This window comes from Theileria orientalis, chromosome 4, assembly GCF_000740895.1.
Source record: "Theileria orientalis strain Shintoku DNA, chromosome 4, complete genome".
NCBI classification, from domain to species: Eukaryota; Apicomplexa; class Aconoidasida; order Piroplasmida; family Theileriidae; genus Theileria; species Theileria orientalis.
In genome coordinates this window covers 260,482-285,154 of record NC_025263.1, presented here as the reverse complement: position 1 = coordinate 285,154, position 24,673 = coordinate 260,482, and the positions used below count along the sequence as shown (strand labels likewise).

Here is a 24,673-nt window from a genome sequence, read left to right as displayed (position 1 = left end):
TATTTAAAGAACTAAAAAGAATAAAATGGCGACATTTACAACATAAATATCTGAAGTTTAGTCAAGTGATGGGGGCCACAAATGTGTATTAGAAAATATTAACTGTCGGGGTTCTCATCGCCAGGAATGTGATCTATATCGCCGGGGGCGTCAAAGTCTATGGTCTGGGCGCCCAAGCTGGCATAGGACTCGAATTCCTCCTTGGGATGAATCTTAACCTCGCCTTCCTTGTTGACCGACACGACGTACGTGGTCTTGCTGTCGAAGTTCTCCGATATCACAAGGTCCGCCAACTTGTCTTCCAGCACCGACGTGATTATTCGCCTGAGAAAGGGAATGTGTGGAATGTGCCGCTTACCTCAGGGGCCTGGCTCCGCACTTGTCGTCCCTCGGCAGCTTCAGGATGTGCTCCGTGAAGGTGTTGTCGATCTCGATGAGGATGCCGGCCGCGTTGGCCCTCGACGTCAACTCGTTTAGCATCAGTTTTGCGATCTCCCTCATCTCCTCGTCCGAAAGCGGCTTAAAGAGTATGACGTCGTCTATCCTGTTTATGAGCTCCGGCAGAAAGTGCGACTTCAGCTCCTCCATCACCAGGGCCTTTATCTTCAGGTAGTCCGAGGAGTCGTTCTTCTCAACCGTGAATCCGAACGTGTGCACTCCTTTCGAGGAGCGCTGAATCACGTTCGAGCCCGTGTTGCTGGTCATGATGATTATGGTATTCTTGAAGGACACCGTCTGGTTCTTCGCGTCCGTCAGCTTCCCGTCCTCGAGAATCTGCAGCAGGATGTTCAGCACGTCGTGGTGCGCCTTTTCGATCTCGTCGAACATCACGACTGAGTACGGGTTGTTTTTCACCTTCTCCGTCAGCTGGCCGCCCGTGTCGTGGCCCTTGTAGCCCGGCGGACTCCCCAGGATCCTGCTAATGCTGTGAGGCTCCTTGTACTCCGACATGTCGATTCTGATGAGGTTTTCCTTTGCGAAGAGGTACTTTGTCAGGGACCTTGCGACTTCCGACTTGCCTACCCCTGGGGGCCCACAGAACAGGAAGCTTCCTATTGGCCTGTGAGGGTTCTTTATGTTAGTTTTTGCCCTTCGTATCGCCTTGCACACGTTCTTAACTGCCTCGTCCTGCCCTATAACCATTTTATGTATATCGTCCTCCATGTGGCGTATGATTTCCATTTCTCCCCTGCTCAGCTTCTTCAGCGGTATTCCAGTCCAGATTGACATCACCCTACGAAATATTACGGCCAACTCCAAATGGCAACAACGCACTCTGCTACGTGCTCCGGCTTCACCTGCCCCAAAATGAGTCTTTTATTCCCCGGGTCCTTAGATTCAGGCGCGTCTCCTTCACTATTAACCTCCAGGTAGGTTCGACTTGACTCTTCATCTTCCTTAGTCTCTTCCTCCCTCTTCTACACACCGCTCTATTTACACACTGCTTACCATCTTCAACTCGTTCAGATACTGTATTTTAGCGAAAGATCCTGACTCGTCCAATATATCTATGGCCTTGTCCGGCAAGAACCGATCATTTATATACTGCTTCGAATATTTCACTAAATTGTTTTTCAATCCTCTGCATTCTCTCCAACTTACTCGCTAGGTTTATTGCCTCTGGCGTGTATTCTACATTGTGGAACTCGCCATAGGTCGAACTTATTCCATTCAGAATCTTTAGTGTGTCCGAGTCACTAGGCTCATCAACATAGATTGTATGAAACCTTCTAGACAGCGCCATATCCTAAAATAATATGTTTATAAAAACATCAAGATAATATCCATAGAAATAAATATATTTCTCAACCTTTTCAAAGTGCTTTTTGTATTCTTTCGGCGTTGTAATTGCTATGCACTGTATTTCTCCTCGAGAAAGGGCTGGCTTAAGCAAATTCGCTGCGTCAATCGACCCGTCTCCTGCTCCGGCCCCTAATTACTTATTTAAGACCTTAAAACACACCTATGAGCATGTGCGCCTCGTCAATTACCAATATGATGTTCCCTGCTGTTATTATTTCATCAATCAGCTTTGTCAGCCTTTCTTCAAACTGGCCCCTGAACTTGGTTCCAGCTATCAGCAATCCAAACTGCAGCTGTACGATTCTCTTCTCTGCCATGTGCGGCAGTGTGAATCCTTGCGATATTCTGTTTGCGATTCCCTAAATGCGTTTGACGTAGTCTAGATCAACCGTACCTCAACTATTGCCGTCTTTCCTACTCCTGGCTCACCCACCAGTAGCGGATTACTCTTTGTCTTCCTGGATAGTGTTATGATTGCTCTATCTATTTCGTTGTCCCTGTGAATCACTTTGGGCAACAACCCCTTCTTGGCCTTCTCAGTCAGGTCAATGGTGAACTGAGAAAGACAGGTGTTGGACGACTCATCATGCTTTAGCGACGGTGACAGATACACATAATTTGGGGTGTGCTCATCTGCGGAATTGTTGAGCACACTGGCCTCGTTCAACTCCTTTATTTTATTGATCGTGCGAATCGTGGTATCAATTACCAGCGGCACATCAAGTTTCAAATGCTTGTAGAAGGTCGCCATCTCTCCACTTTTGTCGTTCAACACTCCCAAAAGCAAATGCTCAGTCTCTATTGTCGAGTTTCCCAGCCTTTCAGCCTCCGAAGATGAATGCTCTAATGCAGTCTTTGCCGAGGGAGAAAACGTGGGAATCCCTCTCTGCCTCTTCGACTCTGAAGAAATGATTGGAAAATTAAAAAATACCATCGATTGGGAATGTGGACATTGTGGCTTCCCTGGCTGAATTGGCGGTAACTCCAAATTCTTTCAATACCTTGAAGGCGAGCCCCTGGCTCAAGCACACCAACCCTTGAAATATGTGTGACGATTCCACGTTTGGATGCTTAGATTGTCTGGCTTCCTCTAGAGATAACATTAAAACCTTAATTGCATTGTCGCTAAAGTTATGAAAATCTAAATATAGGCGACTATCACGGTACGGATGAGAGTGAAAAGAGTTAGTTGAAGATTGCGATATACTACTTTTACAAAAACCAAATTGTTCAGAAATTTTACTTCTACCATTAAAATTTTTAAAACAATTAATGCGATAAACTGATACAAAAATATTTATTTGAAATATTAGTAGAATATTAATTACGCTATACATAGGTTTCATCTGAACAGAGAATAGATTATAAATCCATACCAATTAATAAAATTTATAAAATAAACACATGTAAATAAAAAATCATTGTTAATTGCGATACAAAATATCTAAATAAAATGTAATTCGCCAATGGAATCCACACTACACACACAGCAGGATTCCAAACAAATAAACATAAAGACTGAATAACTACACACACACATACTTATTCATTCTCTATATGTTAAAATATTATTGTTTTAATGATTTTCTAATTTTAGAAAGCAGTGGAGTGTCAACGACTGGGATTGACAGGAGCGACTTTATCATCGGTTGATCATCAATATGGTAAAATGATATTAACAGATATGCTATTGTATCTCCATTTGGGACCAAATCACTGTGTTTCAACTGATCTTGACCCATTGTTGATCCAGAATCCTTAAAAATTTCCTTATAAATTGACGCCATGGCATCCCATTCCTTTGCCACCAGGCAAACTGCTAAAACAGCGTTATACATCCTTATATCATTTTTGTTCAGTTTATGTTGAGCCATCCTGAGTATCTTTATTGCAAGATTCCACTCTCCGCACTTCTCACAGGACTTGATTGCTAGTAAATAAGGCTGAGAGGACCTTAACAACATCTCCTTATCCATCAACAACAACAATTCGTATGAGTTTTTAAAATCCCCCGAAGTAGAGTAGCTTTCCAGAAACAGTTGAAGCAGCGCTGTGTCAAACAAATTAGGCTCATTCATTAGGTTTTTCCAAATTGTGTGTACCACATCAAGATTTCCATTCATCAGCAGAGTTCTCACGATCAGCTTATAATGGTAATTAGTAAGTTCAAACGATTTCTCTTTAACTGCCTGGGAGTATAACTCTTTGCATAAGTCTGAATCCGAGGTGCTATATGCCAATTCTAACAACGTTTTAAATGATTTAGAGTCCAATTTATAATTTGGCGATTTCTTCAGCTTATCGTACATATCGACTGAGTCTTCATACATATTCGACAGCAGACAGGATTCAATAGTGTTCAGATAATCTGCTTGTACTAGTCCTTTATCGTGTTTACACAGCTCACACAACTTTTTTAGTATTTCAAACAGCTTAAGTGCCTCGTGGCCGTATCCATTATGGGATAATAGCCATAAAAGACTTCTTATTGTGCCATGATCGATGTTGAAGCCACTTTCCATGAGTTCGTCCTTTAACCTCAGTGCATCTTCTACACGATTACACTTTACGCATGTCATAATTGCGATCTTATAGCTAACAGCGTCGAGAACCTTTTCACTACTTTTCTTCATATCTTCAATAATGCTGAGAGATAGATCTGCGTTACAGTTCCTTTCTGCAGCTGACAGTGCTGAATTGTATGCAATCGTCAGTGGACTTACAGCTAAATGTGTATATTAAAATGTTATATGGTTATATGTCTCATTAATACAAATCTGTATATACGTATCCATACACACTCTTCTATAATTTTATATACACTTACTGCAATAGGGTGATGTTTGCAAAGTTTTCAGTGTATTAACCCAGTCTATGCCCAATGTAGAATTCTGTGAGATTGCGGCCTTCATTTTCCACACGTCTTCTTCAGTAACTTCGCCCGGTGTGGCTCCAGCATCACCGTTAGAACTTAAGTAATCATTAGAATTAATATGAGCATCATTATTGCCTAGATACTCTGGTGGATTTATATTATTGCCTTCTGTTAAAGCTTTATTATGTTCATCTTCAGAAGAAGGAAGAGAATGTATGTGCGATGTGATTTGATTCAAAATTCCTAGTCTTTGCCATTTAATATTCCTCAAACAATATGGTTTAGAACAATGTAAAAAGGCATATGAAAAGAAATTTATATTAATATTGTCTGAATAGCTAGTTATAGCGTATTTACGTGTTGAATAATGTACAAGATAATAAACAGAATAAATCAATAAAAACAGAGCCGTTCTTTTTAATAAGATTGATATAATACATTTAAATAAAAATAGAAATCTAAAAATAATATAATAAACAATCATATTTAGATTAAAATGAAATATAAATTCAGTGTGTTATGATCAGCCTTCTACCAAGATTCATTAAACAAATTGTTTCCACCGTTTCCATTATAAATCCCTATGAATAAAATCAATAAATGTGGATAAAATTCATAATAATATATATGTGTGTGTGAGTAATACCATCGTTGATCATATCAACAAGCATAGGATTTTCCAAGGCTGCTGCGATACGTTCCTTGTCCAATAATTGTTTGTTTATACCATCTTCATTGTTGTGTGTTCCTAAAAATGTTTTGTTAAAGTGTGTCTGCCGAACCCTTAGATATTTGAACGTCAATCTTAAAGTTGGGAGGTAAACTTTGATACAACTTTACAAAAATCATCAAGCCAATCAAGGTAGCCTAATGAATTACAAATAAACGTGTGATTGTTAATTTATTTTACTTGTGAACAGTGCGGAACTGTGGGAGTGAAAAATACCGATACTGTGAATGTATCCTCGTCCACGAAGATATTGTCCACAGAAACGACATTAAGGTCCTCTAGTGTGTAAGAATATTCAGGATCCTTTATGCTTCTAATAATATTAAATATTTCCTATAACATTAAAGTATATAAACAACCTTCACCAATACCTCTTCATCGAACGACTCGTAATCGTTTGAATAATCAAGAAGATCAGAACCAGTTTTACTGGGAAGTCCACAATCGCTGTAATAGACTCCTAGGTTAGAGGAATCCCCTAGTTCTAGGTCATATTTACTATCTCCGAGAGGTACATCGTCACCGTCAGTTGGTAGATAAGTCTTGTTAGAATGTTTATGTAAAATGGGATTTTCATTATCTAAATGTGTGTTTAACATATTTATAACATAAAATTCAATATTATTGATTAAAATCAAACTTGGGTTTAATTAATGTGGCTATCAAGGGATATACACCAATAAAAACACATTAAACACAACACACTAGTGGAAAATAAAAATTATTGTATACAACATTTTCTTTTAAAACGTTTTATTCTGATTTATTCTTAAACTGATGGTCCGATCTGTCGATGGAGTAAGAAATGACTCCAACTGTACACTAAAAATCATAATTGAGCAAATCAAGCTTACGATCAGTGCAGCTATGAACTTCCCAAGTGACAACTTCTGTCCGCCGTCTATGAAATTGAACAGGTAGTGATCCATCAAGATGATCAAGAAGATTCTCAGCGCCTTAAGCACTCCGCAACACACCGATCCACAGTTCTTGATGATGTAGTAGTATACGGACGACCTTCCGAAGTTCGACAGGAGAAGCGCCAGCAAAATGCTCACAACGTTCTAAACTTTAACTTTATGGTACCAACACACCTTCAGGTCAAACGGGTTGAGGTCCGCGTCCGTCGCAAAGAGCTTGCGCCGCTTCGGAAATGTCCACAAGACCGACCAGGCCGAGAATACTGAGAGGGAGGTCAATCTAAATTTAAGTTATTAATCTAAGCGGTGTTCCTACCCCATCATACACACCAAATTAGGGCCTTCTATCTTCTCTTGCTTCAGCAACGACTCGCCAATTATGGAGTTGAGTGCACTCTGAAGTGTGTAATGACTGAGGGACCAACGTACCACCAGCGATGCCAAGGTCACGAGCATAAATCCGAGAATGTGTTGCGAGTCGATGTAGTCTATTTGTACGAATCCGCTCATTGCAAGCGAAAAGGAAATGAGTGAAACCGAAAGCCAGGTGAGACTCGTTACCGTCTGCTTGAGGACAACCTTAGAAAACAGCGCGAGAAACAGAGTATTCGTGCTTGATGCGATCGAGTAAATTGAGGGTCCACAGTAAATCAGGCCAGCTAAGCGCAATTGTGATAAGAAAACGTACCCTTCTCGATAACCTGGTGTAGTAAGTCCAACAAAGATAGTAGAATCGGGTACTTCCAGTTTTCTTGGCTGAACACGCGTTCACAAACATCAACACTTACAAGATCGTCTTCTTTGTCGGATAGAATCCAACGCAGACCATAGCGAGGTAGGTAGGTAGCAGAAATGTGTAAGTTCCCTTCTACAAAAAATTGAAAATTCTCCCAAATACCGGCGTCCCTCCGTTCTTCTTCAGTAAGACAATCTACAAGCATTCATCACACTCTTTAAACTTACCAGCAATGGCTGCGCCGTATTCGTAAGGACGAAAATGATCATATAAAAGCAGAGTTTTAGTGAGAATTCGTAGCCAAACAGCGAGAATAGTGAGCGCCTGTCTTGATGTGTAGGTTCACTCAATAAAACAACTTTTTCATCGACATTTAAAGGAAATTCTGAATCGTCAATTAGCAAAAACTCAGTTTCCTCTGATTTATTATGAACTTCGTTTGAGGTCTGAGAGGACGAATTGTAGGATTCCTGCAAGTCTGAGGCGTTGGAATCCGTAGTAGTTAAAACCTCTATAGGTTTACTTAATTTAGTAGCTTCGAAAGAATATTCCAACTCTTTTTTCCCAAGAACTTCTTCCACAATAGTTGCATCTTTGGAAAATGTTTTGGTGGAATCTACATAGAAAGATTCTGAATGCGAATTCAAATTCTTGTCAGCCATTGCATTATATTATAGGAATCCGAACAACTTATTAAATACAAATGAAATTCTTTAAATTGAAATAAAAAATAATGGTAAAAAACTAATAATTTATGATATAATATTATATTTATCTAATGATTCCGCAATGTTGTGCAAGCGTAATAATAAAAAGAATATAAATTTTAAGTAAAAATAAATAAAAAGAAGTCATAATAATATATAATGAAACATATATTAGTGGAATTGAATGTTGAATTGATATTGATAGTATCTGTATAAATTATGACAGTACAAAACGACTAAGTAAAATGATAAGATTCCATAAAAATATGTAAACGAAATGAAAAGACATTAAGTTCTTTATATGGATTTATACATATTTGCTGATAATAAAGTCGGTATTTATATATAATTAAATTATTATGTAATTATTTGTAGTGTGTATCGGATTATAATTTTGAAAATGGCTTTTATCTGAATTGTTTAGACCATGAGATTAGTTGATTTTTAATTATGAAACTAATTGGCAAATTTGTGTACGATTAGAGGTCATATTTTTTATGATTTGTCATCGATGCCCCATGAGATAGACAATAATTTTTGCACATCTAGGGAATCGTAACGATATCTATCTTAATATTGTATAGATTTTATTTTTATTAATTAATCATATCATATTTTAAAGAATTATATGTACCAATACTTATAAATATGTGTTAATTATCAAGCAATAAACGACATCAGTATCATTATTGCAGTAGTTCGTATATTGTAGCACCAAAATATCATGATATAAAAATACCAAATGTACACGCCAAATTATAATTTGCCATTTCAAAGTAATCAAGATTCTAAACTTAATAATATTTTTGTTTTTATTGCCATATATTATAAAAAATCCGAAAACAAAAGGATGCTTTAAAGCTTTATTAAATGTGTTTAAATTTATCTTTAATGTGTATTTCTTAGTTCAATTTGGGATTATGGCAATATACTTTATTAAGCGATATTTGTTTTCATTCATATACAAATAATTGGAATCATTGATATCATTTGGGTGGTGAAACACCGCAAAAACAAACATATATTTGCCTTAATGAGGTAAATGGATCATGTAAAATATTTATTCGATCAAAAAAACGCAATTTCAGATTTTTCACATAAATTGCGAAGTTGATGTCATCCGATAAAATCGTTGTTTATAAATCTGATATTACACACAAATATCACAAAACACAAATCGCCACAATAGGATTAATTAATCATGAATGAAAAAGATTCAGTACAGTCAAATTCAACACACGATGATACACATAATGAGGACTCTGCTGAGCAAGCTGAGGGGCCTCCAGAGTTAAATAACAACACAGAAAATGTCAAAGTCCTCCTAAGTGATAATGAAAAAAATAATCACGAGAGGGACGAGTCAATACCGAGAGAACTGTTGCGCCTCTGTATCGATATGGACTGGTGGAAGGAAAAAGGACCAGGTAGCGATAGGTCGAACGGATTGGAAGTGAACCACAAAAAAGGAACAGACTACTATCAACAAAAAGATAAGCAGAAAAAAAGTGAAAGTAACCAAGGACCTACAGAGTCGCAATCACCGGATTCTAACGTATCTGCGTCGTTGAGTGATAAGTCGTCGCCGACAGTTCAAAAATCATATAAGGCACAACCAGGCCCGAAAAAAGATTCACCGAAGGACAAGGGTAACTCGGAAACTTTTAAAAATGCAGCTGCTAAATCACTACTCCTTAAGAAAAAGAAACTGAAAACTAAGGAAAAACATATGCTTAAGAAAAAACTTGAGAAAAAGGTGTTGAATAAGCATAAGAGCAAAGAGATAAAAGAATATAAGGAAAAATATAAGAAGAAAAAGTATAGTAAGAAGTTAAAAGAAGAAGATGAAGATGATGAGGAGTTAACGAAGGAAGATAAGGAGGATGATGAGGAAGATAAGGAGAGTAGTAAAGAAAGTAACGGAAAAGGTAGAGAGGAGTCCTGTGAAGAAGATAAAGACGATGAGGATATATCAAGGAAGAAGTTGAAAGTGAAGAAGCATAAGAGGAAGGAGATGAAGGGACTTACAGGAATAAGTAGAAGAGCGAAGCACCTGAAAATGAGTAAGAAGTTCGATAAAGCAATGATAATATCGAGGCTAATAGATAAGCACAGGCTCCTGCTTAGTCTCCTGGAAAAAGATAAGACGTCGTCGAAGGAACTGGAAATAAACCTGGAAGAAGCAGAGTTGTGGGAAAGAAGAAGGGTTTTAATGAAAGCATCGAAAAGAGGAACGTCGAAAGGAGGATTTCAAATAGATTTAGCAGCAACGAAAGAGTTGAAAAATTACCCGTTTGACCCAGAGGGAACACTGAAGCCGAAAAGAACAATATCCTTCTACAAGATAGAGTCGGAAGATAACCTGTCGCTGACAGACCTGGCGTATAACAGAAAGAAGCTGGAAAGATGCAAAATGGAGCTGTACAAAGGAATATTCATGGTCAACAACGTGACGGACTACGGGTCAGTGTCAATAGTGCCAGTGAATGAGTCGAACAAGTACACAGTCTCGAAGCACATCATGACGGATAAGCAGCAGTCGCCAAGAACGGAAGCGAAGGAAAGTAAGCAGACCTGGAACACAGATGACCTGAAGAACGCGTCGTGCTTCATGTACGAGGACCTGGGACTGTACATACTGGAGAAGGAAGTGCACCTGTGCCTGATCATCAAGAACCTGGGAGACAACACGTACCTGTTCGAGTCGAAGAGAAACAGGACTCAGCAGCCTACGAGAATAGAAGGAAAGCTGGTAAGAAGGATCTCGTGCAACGCACAGGCAGTGGAGAAGAGAAGCAACGGAGAGGGGAAGCAGGAAGGTCAGCAGGAGAAGAAGAAGCCGCTTAAAAACTACCTGTGCCTGCTCTTCTACACGAAGGAAGGAGTGGTGAAGCCGCTGATCAGAGCAGTGACGGAGGAAGAGAACGTGAAGGTGTACGACGAAGGAGCGCTGGGAGAAAGCAGTGAGCTGCGAGCACTGAAGCAAATAGTGGCGTGCAACCTGAACTTGCAGGGAAGCAAGGAACAGCAGAGGGACAGAGAGACAGTGATGGAGCTCCTGTACCAGTTCTGCCACAACAGCAAGGACGGAGGACTCTCGTTCGAAGACTGCAGCTGCCTCACGTGCCAGCTCTCAATACAGTTCCTGACTGCAAACTCGCAGTACTACCTGTCGCAGCCGATTGTCACGCCGAAGGTGAAGCACAACAGCAAGTACCTGACCTTCAGAGTAGTGAACGCGCTGGTGCAGTCGCCATGGTCGAAGGAAAGGCCGAAGCTGAAGCTGGAGGAAAGGACGACGCCAGTGGCGCTGAAGAGCAGCCAAGAGTCGATTACGGAGGAGTTGGCACTGCAGACGCTGCAAGAGAGCGGGTTCCTGGAGGACCTGACGCTGGACGCAGTGCACAGGATCACGAGAAGAATGAACAAGGAGTTGCACTCAGTGGAGTCGACGCCAGAGTCGAAGGAAATGAATACCACGAAGAAAACGAAGAAGGAGGACCTTAAGAGAGACATATCGAAGATAACAGCAGCACTGAGAGACCTGGAGAAGGAGGCTGAGAGACAGAAGGATGAGGAAAACGTGAAGAGAAGAAAGCTGGCAGGAACGCAAGGAGAAGGATCGAAGAAGCAGGGAGCACAAGCAAAAACGCACCAGAAGAATCAGACGCAGGAAAAGAAGAATCAGAAAAAGGAAGTACCGACATCGAAACAGAATAAACAGTCCTCAGTAAAGGAGCATCAGAAGGAAACGCCAACACCAAAACATCAGAAGAATATTGCATCACCAAAGCATCAGAAGGAATCAACGATTCAGAAGCCCCAAGCACAAAAGTCTCAGGACACTCCAGTAAAGCAGCAGAAAGAAGTAACGACGCAGAAACAGCAGAAAGAAGTAACGACGCAGAAACAGCAGAAAGAAGTAACGACGCTAACAAAACAGCAAAAGGAAACGACGCAAACAAAACAGCAAAAGGAAACGCAGTCGAAGAAGCAACCACATAAAGCAGCATTGCAAAAGCAGCAGTCAACGAGTAAAAATGAATCTTTATCTCAAAAAACCCAGACCAAGGAAGGAAAACATCAGAAAAATCAGCAAGCACAGCAGCAGAAACAACCAAGTAAGCAGACGCAGAAGACCCAGGAGGCGGAAGGGACACAGAAGAAGACAAAGCCGAAGGAAATTCCACAGCCAAAGCGTTTTTCAGAAAGACACCAGAAGATGGAGGAGCAGAAGAAAAAGCTGGCAGAGGAGCTGAAGAGGCAGGAGTCGCAGCCGATGACAGAATACATGCAGTCAAGGCCGAGGAGACACTCGCATCAGCACGACGACGGGGCGTACGAGCGCCCGCAGTCGGAGTACGCGCAATTGAGGCTCAGACGTCACACTGCCCCAGAGAAGGAGAGTGAGATGAGTGTCGAGTCTTTGGAACCCCGCAAGGAAGAGGAGGAGGAGCAGGAGGAGTCATTGGAGCCAAAGGAGGCCAAAGATCCAAAGGCTTTTAAGGACCATAAGGATCGCACTGACCCTAAGGTGCACAAGGATCACACGGATCCTAAGGTGCACAAAGAGCACAAAGAGCATAAGGAGCAAAAAGAACACACGGAACCCAAGGAACAGAGGGAAGTGGCGCAAGTGCAGGCTCAACCAGCAATCAAGGTGGATAAATTCTACTTCCCGCAGCCAAAGCAAATACAGCTGATAGACACGAATCACGGCTTTCAGTTCGTCGGATACCTGGTGAAGTACGCGCCGGCGGACAGAGACGCGATTAACAAGAAAAACAGAGAGTGGAGTTACGGGATAATCAAGTACTGGGACCCGAAGTACAAGTCGTTCTTTATCCACGGAATACTCGAAGAAGAGATACACGGACTCTCGGACCAGCAGCTGTACAAGAAGATTAAGAAGGACGAAGCGGTGCAGTTCGGAACTAAGGTGCTCTGGGTGGCAACGCAGACGTATTTCCTGCTCCCGCTGGGAGAGGAGCCGGTGTACGACAGGCTGAAGCAGGGGAGCACAGTAAGGTCGGCAGTCGATAGCGCGACGAGAGACCACGGGCAGCCGCCGCACTGTAAAATATGCAGAAAGAAGATACTGTACACGAGGAAGGACTTCACGCAGCTGCCGAAAACGTGTGACCTGAGAGAGTGCGACGAGGAACTGCGAATGGCAGAGTTCATCAGCGAAGCAATGGCTACCTACGACTACCCGAACCACCTATTCAGAAACCCAGTACACTCAACAGTGCTCTCGCTGAGGGAGCTTGAACAGATAGGGCTCCCGAGAATAGTTAACCTGCTGGAAAGTAACCTGGACATAACGAAGATGTTCTTCAAGGACTATAACAGAAGCTCAGTTAACCTGTACAACAAAAGCACACTGTACTTCTGCGTTAAGCTTATCAACTGGCTGAGGAGGCACTGCGGAGTGACAGGGGAGCTCGACGAGAGCACGCGAGTGAACCTGGTGTACTGGGGCTTCAAGTGCACACACTGCGGAGACCACTACCACGCGAAGTGTCTGCAGTACCAGCACCTGAGGAAGCCGGCGCCGGTGATGGACAAGCAGAGGATCAACGCGCGGCTCTCGGAGCACAAGACGATGTGCAAAAACTTCAGAATCGTCACGAACGTGCGAGCCTCGTACTACTCGAACGAAAACCTGTACAGAACAACGGACTTTAAGCTGGACCTGGGCTCGGAAGATGTGAGTGTCCACTACGGCTACTATATTTAGTCTATTTAGTGTATTAAGTGTATTAAGTGTAGCTAGTATATTTAGTATAGCTAGTATGAACACTGTAGCTATTAAACTTAGTATGGCTGGTACAAGTGATATAACTAGTATATTTAGTGTACCTAGCATATGATTAAGTAACAGCAGTTAAAAGTAGAGTTGATGAATACAAAATAATATAATGTAGGAGTTTGACTCGTTTCTATCGGATCAATCGGATGAAAACAGACACAAGAGATATAAATCGTATAGGTTTAGAAAAAGAAGATTTAGGAAAAGATACGTAATCACAGTGTCGAGCAGCGAAGATGAAAATGAAAAGGGGGAAGAGCCGGAAGTGGTGGAAGAACTGACCATCAACGATGAATACGAGTCGGAAGAAGCAGGTGACGGAGTCAGCAGCGACAAAGAATATGAAGAGAATGCAGTAAGTGATGAAAGCGAACCTGTGGAATCTGAGTCCGGAAGAGAGTCTTATGAGGCTGAGTGTTCAGAGGATGCATATGCAAACGAGGACGACAATGACAGTGGAACGAACGAAGTATCAGAAGAGGAAGTTCAGGTGGAAAATGAAGATGGTGATTCTGCGGAAAACTACGAAAACGGAGACCAAGAAGAAAACTACGAAAACGGAGACCAAGAAGAAAACGACGATGCTGATGAGATGAACGTAGATAAACCTGATGTGGTTGGTGAGATGAACGTAGATAAACCTGATGTGGTTGGTGAGATGAACGTAGATAAACCTGATGTGGTTGGTGCGATTGCCGCTTACGATGTGAACAATGCTGATATCGCAGATGGAGTGGATGAGGTTAAAGCCCATGAGGTTGACGCTGAAGTTAAGGGAGTAGTTTCTGAAAGAGGTGATGCCAATTCTGACGAGGTTGGTAAGGCTGGTGTTGGCACCGGTGCTGGAATGGACGGAGCTGACCAGTCTGAAGAAGTTGCAGTTGAAGAATCTGGCACGGAAGAAGTGGGATTAAAATCGGACCCGGAACCTGAAGCACGAGAGGACTCAGACGGTGAATACAATCGAACAGAAGGCGAATCAGATTCGGAAGAATCGGACCAAAAGCATGAACGTGAAGAAGTAGATATGGTCGAGAGAAATGAAGAGGAGGACAGTTCTGTACATCGCAAAGTGAAAAGGAGGAAAAAAAAGAGTATAATGAAAAATGGAGAAGATAGAAGGATTAAGAATTTGAGAACCGTTAAGAAGATGGAGCAGAGGAAGAAGAGGAACGATGAGCAGAACTACGTGTTCTACCCAATGCTGGACTTCAGCACAGAGTCGAACGAGTGGACGTGCCCAGAGTGTAGAAAGTGCATATACTGCTGCATGCCGATAACGGAAAGAGCGTACATAAGCAGGTTCAACTACGGAAGAGGAAGCAACGAGACTTCGATGAAGGCATATAAGCAGTTCCCGCCGTGCTTCGAGGAAAAGGTGGACCACCTGCAAAGAAACTGCCTGCAGACGGACAAGGTGAGAGACGTGGTGTGCGTGTCCTGCAACGTGGCGGCGCACAGAGGATGCTGTAACCCAGTGGTGCCGAACCTGCTCTTCATAGAGTCGTGGAAGTGCGACTCGTGCACGCAGTGCATCTCCTGCGGATACAGAGACACGACGTGCATAGAGTACCTGAACTGGGGACTCTTCTTCTTCTTCTGCCTCAAGTGCTGGGAACTCCTGGAAAGGTCAAACTACTGCGGAGTGTGCTACAAGGTCTGGACGAACTTTGACTCGAACACGCAAAAGTGGGTGCAGTGCGAAGGCTGCAAGCTGTGGATACACGTGGAGTGCGACGACCTGGCGAGAATAATAACGGACTGCCCCTCCTCGAAGAGCCAGAACTACAGGTGCTGCGTGTGCAGGTCCTCCAACAAAATGACGCGCTGCATGAAGGTCCTGGAGCAGATATTCATAGTCGACAGGCTTAACCAGTTTAGGTACCCAGTGTCGCCGACGTTCGTGACATACTGGAGGCTTGTGACGAGGCCGATGAACCTGGTTACGCTGTTCACGAAGGTAGGCCAGAAGTTAAAGCGTATGCGCTATACAGCTAGTTAGGTAACAGTGGGTAATAATTCTCTGCGGATACTAGTTAGCTGTTAGTTATGGACAGCCGGCATCCCGGTATTGTATGTGTGTTATACTTAACACGTCGGTAATAATTGTCTGCGGGTACTAGTTAGCTGTTAGTTAAGCACGTCGGTAATAATTGGACGTTTAGCTGGAAGGATGCAAGTACGCGACGATATCGGAGTTCATATTCGACATATTCCTTATCCCCTACAACGCGAAGATGGTGAACATGCCGAACACGAAGATATACAAGTTCGCGACTTTGTTCGAGAAGAAGTGTAAGCAGATAGTGTCCTCAATCATGCAGCTGACGAACTCGGAAATAGAAGCAATCGTGGATAGCGGCCTCAACGGAGGAGACATCGTGAGAAAGACAAAAATGCTCTCGGACGCAGAAGAAGAGGAATTTAAAATGACAGATGAGCAGAAAGGAGAGGAGGTAGAAGGAGCGGCCGTTGATTCAGGAGCGAGTCAAGCGGAGTTTGGAAGGCTTAAGAGGTACAGTAAAATGGAGGCGACGAAGTCGCTGAAAACGTCGACACAGCTGGTTAATATAAAGAAGAAGCTGAAGACGTTTAACATGACCTTCGAGTTCATGCTGGGAAAAATATTTAACCTGCACGAGGACATGTGCAAGGACCTGGTTAACTCGTGCCTCAAAGAGAATAACGGAGAAGGAGAAAGTAAGGGAGAGGACGCGTTGAAAAAGCTGACTGAGGGGGAGACGCTGGAAAGGTTCAAGACCATGTGCACGTTCTACGAGTCGTACGTGCCCTGCGGATTAAAGTACGTGGTGGCCTCAGTGGTGTCAGTAGTAGGGCCGAAGTTCATATTCCCGCCGATGTTTGACAAAAGTGAGGACTTCAGAGAGCTGGTGAAGTCGAAGAACCTGATTCTGCTCAACAAAAACAGAATTAAGAACGAGTACCTGGAGCAGCTGAGGGACCCGGAAAACGTGACACAAAAGTGGAACTGGTACGAGTTCTACATAGATAACAGCAACCAGCTGAACAGTATGGCAAAAATGCTCTTCACACAGGGATTCGTGCAGTTCAGAGACTTCTGCGTAGTCTGCGGCTCAAACGCTTTCCAAAGTTACATGATACACTGCGAGGAGTGCGCAGAGCCGATGCATTACTACTGCGCAGGATTCACGCTACCGCCAACCGTGATGGACTACGGAGCCTTCAAATGCGCAGGCTGCACGCACTGCGAAAGGTGCGAGGCAGCGATACCTGCGAATCACCCCTACGAGCTGTCGAACATAAACAACTTCCACTTCGGAGACGCACTGGGATTCATACCTGCACTAATCACGAACATAGTGCTCTTCTCGTCACAAGTGATAGTGGACATGGCGCAGAACGAGTCGAGGAGTAGAACTGAGGGGAGTCACGGGGAACACGAAAAGGAAAGAGAAAGGCCGGAAGGACAGAACGTAAAGTACGCGACCTTCCTGGACGGAAGGTTCAAGGTGGACCAGAACAGGCTTATCACGAACACAGCAGAGAACACGGAGGTGGAGCATCTGAGCAAGTTCCCAGTGACCTCAGTGAAGTGCATAGCCTGCGGAAACGCAGCACACCTGAGTTGCATAAAGCTGCTTAAGCCGTCAACTAACCCGTACAGCGAGTACGCGAAGTTCGTTAACCAGAACAGTGAGTACCAGACACAGGACCAGTACAGAACGAGTGAGTCGACGCCGACGGAGGCGAGCGCACAGTCAACCTTGACGCTGAACCCGTTTGAAAACGCATTCATGAGGTTCGCAGGAGAAATGGGTCCGATAAAGGAGCACCAGCAGGTCCCTGTGAACTCCGGCGAGAAAGTTAACGGGAGCTCTGTGCCGAAAATGGAGGGTTGGGAAGGATGGTTCGCAGAAGCGAACGGGCCAGAGAGAGTCTTTGGGTACACAGGACAAGGGTTCGCGCAGGAAGCGCTGGTGCCGAAGAGGCAGGGGCAGCAGAAGTTGACGAGGCCCGAGGAGATGCCGGACTCAGACGAAACGACAAAGCACGAATTCAGGCACGTTCTCGAGATGAGTAAGAAGCTGTCAGTGTGCGACGACCTGATAAGCATAATACAGAGCCACATTAACTCGGGAGTGGTGAACAGGACGAACGGATACAACTACCCGACGACGACGTACAAGCTGCTCTTCAAGAGTCACACGTACAACGGAGATGACGCGGAGCAGTTGTCGAACGGGTCAGAGGTAAGCACGTACTCGAACGAGGAGGCCTGGGGAGAAGAGGAGAACAGCTACAGAGTGAACGCAGATTACAGAAAGAGGCGCCCGAAGAGATGCGAAGAGTACGAGGCTGCGGAAGAGGAGGAAGCGGAGTTAAAAAACATGAATCTGGACAACGAAGTGGAGGAGCTGGAAAGCAGCAGGCACGGTAACGCGCGAAGGAGACACGAATGCGAAAGAATCAAGACGAGGTACCTGGAGGTACTTGCGCCTGCGACCGACAGAGCAGACGAGTACTCGGACTACCAGCTAGATGATATGACGGACACGCCGAGAAGAGATAAGCTGACGACGTTCTTCGACCTCAACTCGATATTCGAGAATCTGAACACGGCGGAAGAAGAGGACCCGGAGCAGCAGGAGAAGAGCGGAAGCAGCAGCAGCAACAACAACAAGGAGCCGAACTACACGTACGACTTCACCCCGTACCTGGACTGGGAGTTCGACGGCTCAGGAATATTCACGTGCAGCAGCGAGTGCCAGCAAAGGTACAACGCGCTGAGGATGCGGAGCTTCCCGCACGACCAGATGTACAAGGACGGCCTGAAAAGGCAGTTTGAAGTGCTCGAGGACACGTATAACCTGGCGAAGCTGGAAGAGGACATCACGATGGAGGCAGGAGAGACAGGCTCAGAAGTGGAGGCGGCCACTGGACAGGGTAAGAACGAGACTGAGAAGTGCCGAGAGTCAATGGAGGGCGACAACGACATGCCGACGCACCACACAGCGATTGAAAGGGACGCGGAAACGATGTCGACCGTAAGCCTGTCCTCGAGCTGCATGATATGCAGCAAGGAGATGAAGCAGACGCTGGAACTGCACCCGAGCTACGTCGCGGAGTACCTGCGGGACGGAGAGAAGGCGGTCGTGCCGGAAACGGCGACGAACTGGTCAATGTGCAGCGTCTGCAAGAGCTACAGGAAGTACATGAAGGGCCTCTTCGAAAACATGGCCACGCAAGACGAAACGTACATGAACGAGGTGCCGGAGCTGGAAGACGTGTACTCGAGCGACTCGGTGCTCAGCGCGATAGAGTCGGCCCCGTACGCGGGAGTCATGTCGGTGGCGAGGAAGGCGGTGCTGATGACGGAAAACACACTCAACTACCTGATCACGGTCATCTCGACGCTGGCGCCGCAGATCTCGAACACGAACCTGAAGAGGCTGGTCTACGAGTTCATGAAGTACCACGACGCGACGCGGGTCTTCAGAGCGACCTACAACTCGATGATCGACTCGCCGTTCTCGCCGGTAGAGTTCACGAGCTGGAAGAACGCAATCACGGCCTTCACATGCCACAGAGTGAGCGTTGGCTAGGTAGTTAGGTAGTTTTTGGGTAGTTATGCAGTATGCAGTCATTAGCTAGTTAGGCAGTCAGTAAACAGTTACGAGCCGGTCACCGACTTGGCTACTCAGCAATAGCTATCTATCAGACGAGTTGTCACTAAAGCAACAACCGTGATTAAACGCATTTGTAGAAAAAACAAGGATACTTCCAAGATTACGAAAATAGGTCAAGTTCGTCGGAGTCGACACAGAGCGGGTCGGACAAGGTGAGGGGAACGAGCTCGTTCTTCGAAGAAGATGAGTCGAGCAGAAGACTGAAGTACGTCAAGGCGTCGCACTACACGATGATAAAGAAGTTCGCAAACGCGACCTCAGGAACGGCAAGGTTCTACTGGATATACAGAGATCTGCTAGCATATAAAATATTCTTCAAGAACCTGGGAATAAAGAATAAGCTGAGAAGGTCCTCACCATACTACCACTACAACAAAAGGTCGCTGCAGCTGCTGTCAAACAGGCTGCAGAAGCTGCTCTTTCACATCATCAACGCGGACATCTACAACGACGCCTCCTCAGTGAAGCTGAAGAACAGGTACCCCTACTTCAGAAGACACCTGGCGCACCTGATCATCAACGGAGACATAGAGCACTTCAGAGAGTCGGAGAGAGACCGGGACCCAGATTGGTTCCTGAGATACACAAAGGTGGACCTGGGAACGACATCGCCCTCGTGCATACTGGGAAGGATATCCGTCGAAGGAGAGACGATACTGAACGTGCTGGCAGATTTTATAGCCTTCATAGATACGCTGACGAGAGCGCTGAGGCACGCGCCGAACAACGAGTTCGTAGAAAACATGCACTGCTTCCCGAGGAAAAAGGCGCACGGAAACGATAGCATGAAGAAGCTGTACAGAACACTCTCAGCAAAAAACGTGTCGCTGCTGGACGCGAGAGTGATAAGCAAGGGACAGAAGGACCTGGAGTTAGAGTCGGTGTACGACGCACTGAAGCTGCTGAGAGCGAGAATGGCGCCGAGCTTCAAGAGAGAGGAGATGGAAACGTACACGTCCAAAGCGCTGGGCGCGTCGATTCTGGTGGACGTGGTCTCAGCAAGAGCAATAGCAGGAGACGTGGCAATCAGAGAGAGGATCATGGAGGACAACATAACCTCGGAGTTCTCGACGCAAAGAGAAAACGTTATCAGGCCTGAGCAGTCGGCGCACATAAAGGTTAGAGGAAAGGAGTGCAATGAGTCGGCAGACAACCCCGAAGCAGACGCGAGCAACAGCTTCAACGCATGCTGCATATGCAGAGTGAAGAGGAACACAGTGCTGAGGGGGTCGCTGCTCCCGTGGAGAAACGGCTACGTGCACTCGGAGTGCGTGCTCTGGTCGGTGAGCGACGTGTACCTGCCGAGGACGTTCAACTTCAACTATGACAACTACTACACGCTCTTCGAGCCAGTGAGCGAGGGGGCAGCAGAAGGAACGGCCCAGGGAAAGGAAACCCACAGCCAAGCCTCTGAGAAAGCAAAGAGCAAAGACGCGCCAGGGAAACCGGAAAACGAAGCTGCTAAGAACAATTCGGCACTCGGACAGATGAAGATTAATGAGCAGAGAGCGCCAGAGAGTGCGACTCAGGTGAATCAACGGCGAGAACAGCCAGTTACGCATATCCGGGACACGGCAGACCAGCGAGAACAAGAAATAAGCGACGAAAATTTACAGGAATCGGTAGACGAGAATCGGGGCGGACCATACGCTCCAATGGTTACCAGCCATCGTGAAGCAGTGCAACCTCGTGAAGCAGATCAAACTCATGAAGCGGGTGTCCCATGTGAACCTGAAAGGACGCGTGTAATTTATGACTATCAACCGTTATACCAGCAAGCCGACGACCAAAACAAGCCACAACAACCATATGGCCCATACGAACTAGATCACCACGAGTTACACAAACCAGACCACCAAGAAGAAGACGCACAAAAACGAGACCAGGAACATGAAGTAGATCAGCGAGTAGTACTAAAACAACAATATGAACATTACGAGTCAGAGCAAAAACAAAGTCATCATCACGAATCAGATCAAAAACAAAGTCATCATCACGAATCAGATCAAAAACAAAGTCATCATCACGAATCAGATCAAAAACAAAGTCATCATCACGAATCCGAGGTAATGGCCTTTGATCATCAGTTGGGTCGGCAGCAGCACGAACAGGAGGAACAAAATGAACAAGAAACGTCGTATAGTCAACAAGGTCTTGTTACTATTCGCACAATGGACCTTGACGATGCAACAAGGGAGTTCCAAAAACAATATAAAGTTAATGAACAATATGAACAGACCTACGCAATGAGTAATATTGGGCCTTGCGCAGTTAACACGGGGAAACTGAACTGTAGAGTCCTCGAAAGATTCGTACGCGACGTAGAATATCAAATAGTGGGAGACGATGAATCGTCACAGAGCAGTAGTAGCAGCACCATGATGAACTACGAAGATGGCATGGCAATTGGACATGAGGGACTGGCCAACAACGGAGAACCGCAATGCAATAAACTGGATGGTAACAGAACACGCGCATCGCAGGACATGAATGGGGATGGCTTTAAAGTAAGGATGCCGTCGACGGATTCAGATGAAGTGAGGAGCTACAGCACTGCAGAAATGGACGCTGACGCAAGCCAAGAAGAGCCAGCACGGCACGGAACCCACGGAACCCACGGAACCCACGGAACCCTGTACGACATGATCGGAGAGGAAGAGTCGAAGAACGATAAGTCAGGGTTTAAAGTAAGGCAAGTGGGAACCGAGAGCGTAAACCTGAACCTGTTGAGCATGCCAGTGCTCCCGCCAGTGCAAGTGCCAGACGCAGTGGTGGAGAAAGTGTACAAGGCGTCGCTGACGACGACGTGTTCGTGGTGTAGCGCCTCGGGAGCGACAGTGACGTGCGCAAACGATAACTGCAAAGTGTCCTTTCACCTGTGCTGCGCATTCATAGCGTCGAGTAGACTGGTGCACTCGCTCTACAAGAGAGATAACCCGGACCACGAGTACCAAGAAAGAGTGCTGCCAGTGAAGATGTACTACACGAGGAGGAAGATATGGTGCGCCTCCTGCTTCGACCTGATCCTGCAGAACATTAAGGCATACCACGCGAAGACCCTGAGAGGTAGAAGCAGAAGCGAAGTGATGACCTTCTTCTCGCTGGAAGGAATGGCCTCGAGCGCAATCAGAATAGTGTGCAGACAGACGCTGCAGTCAGTGAGAATAATACCGAGAGTGGTGGACTACAATAAGCTGGACCTGTACATGTCGTACAACAGTAAGCTGTACACAAGGACGAGGGCAATGTACAACAGAGCAATGGCGAATCACCCGCACAGCGGCGACGCGAAGGAGTTCCTGGACAAGGTGCTTAAGGTGGACGAGAAGAAGGAGCACGAGAACAAGATCAACTCGGAATACGACTTCCAAAACAAGTACTTTTTGTACGGAGCGGACAAGGAGGTGTCCTCGATGTTCTCGTACAAGGTGCCGGGACTCAGGTTCCCGGAAAACATCACGCACAGCGTCTACAGAGTGGGAGCGCTGACGCTGCTGAACCTGGGAGAGGCGCTGATGCACGACAAGGCAGGAGTGCTCTACCCAGTAGGATTCACGTCAGTGCGACGCTTCTGGAACTACAACTACTACTCGAGGCAGAGAAAGGCTAGGGAGAGGAGCAAGGCGCACCAATCAGAGGCGGCAAACCAAAACGCGCAATCGGAGAACACCAAGAGCACGCCGGAGAGTGGAGGAAGCGGAGAGGCGGCGCACCCGAAGCAGCATCAGGACAGAAGGGAACAAAGAAAACGTCAGAACAAGGGAGAGGAGAGCGCGAGTGGCGAGACGCAGGAAAGCCACGAGTTCAACAAAAGGAGGGACTTCGGGAACTCGGAGAGAAGCTTCTACATGTGCAGCATAAGGGCCCGGGAGGGTGGCCCCTACTTCACAATAGACCTCGTGTCGCACCCGCGCACGCAAATGCCGAACAGGAGGATAAGCGAGGGGAGTGACCTGAAGGAGGTGTACGCAGCCTTCAAGAAGGCGGTGGGCGCGAGGGGGCTGAAGATGCGCGCAGAGTCCTTCTTCGGGCTTAACCTGCACATAGTGCTCCAGCAGATGAGGGCGGACCTGAGCCTGACGATGATGCGCAGGTTCACGCAGTTCTCGAAGATCTCGGCGTTCAAAAACTCGATACTGGGAGCAAAGTAAGTCGACCCGCAGATTACACATCTAGTCATAGTTATAGCGTAGTTATACCCTACCTATGCATATGGTTATACCCTAGCTATACTTTAGTTATGCATATGGTTATACCCTAGCTATATACAAGGTTATGAACGTGGTTTCCGACCACCTACAGATGGCTACGCCCAAACTACAGGCAATTACACACATAGTTACACCCTAATTACAAATATGGTTACACACTAGCTATAAGTGTGAGTATACCCTACCTATAAATATGGTTACACGACGCTAACGTAACAAATGATGTCCACAAAAACATATAACGTCCAGGCAAATTAAATACGATATTAGTCTGAGGCTGGGGGAGCCGAAGACAAATTATCCGTTTAAAATAAGTAAGCAGCTGATGCTGGAGCACATAACGACCTCAATCGAGTACATGGACAACGAGCAATCAGTAAGTGAGCGAGAAGTCAAAGCGTGTAGGTCATGGACATGACGGACGTGAGGCTCAACAGAAGCAGGTCGAGGAAGCAAATCGACTCAGGAAACACGTCGACGCAGTACAGATACCTCATAGGAATGCCGCCGGAGCAGAGGCTGGACGTGAGGCCGTCTCTGATACACGGGCTGGGACTCTTCGCCTCAGTGCCAATCAGAGCAGGAGACCCAGTGGTGGAGTACGTAGGAGAGCTCATAAGAGACGTTATCGGAGACCAGAGAGAGGAGATATACTCGGAGGGACAAGGAGGAGACGGATCGTGCTACATGTTCAGGCTGGACGACCAGCTGATCGTGGACGCGACGAGGAAAGGAAACATGTCGAGATTCATCAATCACAGCTGCGACGTAAGAAAACTAGTAGAATTAGCGGTATTTAAAAGTAGAATCGGGGGCATTAGTGTCCCTGGCGCCCTGGTAGTGCTGCCCTTTAAATATTAACCAAATGACCGTGTTTTAGCCTAATTGCCTGTGCCGTATTATAACGTGCGAAAACGGCCTGAAGCACATAGTGGTGTTTGCTAAGTCGGATCTAGGGCCGGGAGACGAAATAACATACGATTACCAGGTAACGGAGCGAGATGATAAATTGCTGTAGTTTGGAGTTGAATCAGAAACCAGAAAACTCATGTGTTTATGCGGTGCAGCAAACTGCTTGGGGAGAATGAACTAGACGAAAAAAATTATAATTCAAATAAAATATTAAGTATACATTGTCGCTAAAATACATAAAAGTATATTTGCACATTATGTGGAAGGATTTTCTTGTAGCCTTAGGTATGGCGTTCGT

General features: G+C 45.3%; 5 protein-coding genes across 5 annotated transcripts; 1 reads left to right on the top strand and 4 right to left on the bottom strand.

Annotated features, from left to right (window-relative positions):
- Positions 1-98: 98 nt before the first annotated feature.
- TOT_040000128 (endopeptidase ATP-binding subunit) lies at positions 99-3,149 on the bottom strand (the record flags this gene model as incomplete). The annotated part of the gene is made up of 8 exons (XM_009693752.1): positions 99-324; positions 359-1,234; positions 1,276-1,418; positions 1,547-1,747; positions 1,811-1,932; positions 1,964-2,162; positions 2,198-2,703; positions 2,735-3,149. 8 exons carry the CDS (start codon positions 3,147-3,149, stop codon positions 99-101), a joined length of 2,688 nt encoding a protein of 895 aa, XP_009692047.1.
- A 222-nt stretch (positions 3,150-3,371) lies between these two features.
- TOT_040000921 (pentatricopeptide repeat containing protein) lies at positions 3,372-4,916 on the bottom strand (the record flags this gene model as incomplete). Its single annotated transcript, XM_009693751.1, has 2 exons — positions 3,372-4,528; positions 4,631-4,916. 2 exons carry the CDS (start codon positions 4,914-4,916, stop codon positions 3,372-3,374), a joined length of 1,443 nt encoding a protein of 480 aa, XP_009692046.1.
- Positions 4,917-5,749: 833 nt separating this feature from the next.
- TOT_040000920 (predicted protein) lies at positions 5,750-6,007 on the bottom strand (the record flags this gene model as incomplete). The annotated part of the gene is made up of 1 exon (XM_009693750.1): positions 5,750-6,007. The coding sequence occupies one exon, from the start codon at positions 6,005-6,007 to the stop codon at positions 5,750-5,752; it is 258 nt and encodes an 85-aa protein (XP_009692045.1).
- A 154-nt stretch (positions 6,008-6,161) lies between these two features.
- On the bottom strand, positions 6,162-7,726 carry TOT_040000125 (uncharacterized protein; the record flags this gene model as incomplete). The annotated part of the gene is made up of 9 exons (XM_009693749.1): positions 6,162-6,230; positions 6,263-6,472; positions 6,503-6,608; positions 6,645-6,724; positions 6,758-6,987; positions 7,017-7,084; positions 7,117-7,196; positions 7,227-7,259; positions 7,292-7,726. The coding sequence occupies 9 exons, from the start codon at positions 7,724-7,726 to the stop codon at positions 6,162-6,164; spliced, it is 1,311 nt and encodes a 436-aa protein (XP_009692044.1).
- A 1,246-nt stretch (positions 7,727-8,972) lies between these two features.
- TOT_040000124 (predicted protein) lies at positions 8,973-24,481 on the top strand (the record flags this gene model as incomplete). Its single annotated transcript, XM_009693748.1, has 14 exons — positions 8,973-9,326; positions 9,477-9,807; positions 9,877-11,354; positions 11,544-13,481; positions 13,699-15,543; positions 15,749-17,443; positions 17,615-17,999; positions 18,081-18,537; positions 18,589-19,153; positions 19,330-22,939; positions 23,018-23,399; positions 23,713-23,839; positions 23,869-24,231; positions 24,344-24,481. 14 exons carry the CDS (start codon positions 8,973-8,975, stop codon positions 24,479-24,481), a joined length of 13,668 nt encoding a protein of 4,555 aa, XP_009692043.1.
- Positions 24,482-24,673: the final 192 nt, after the last annotated feature.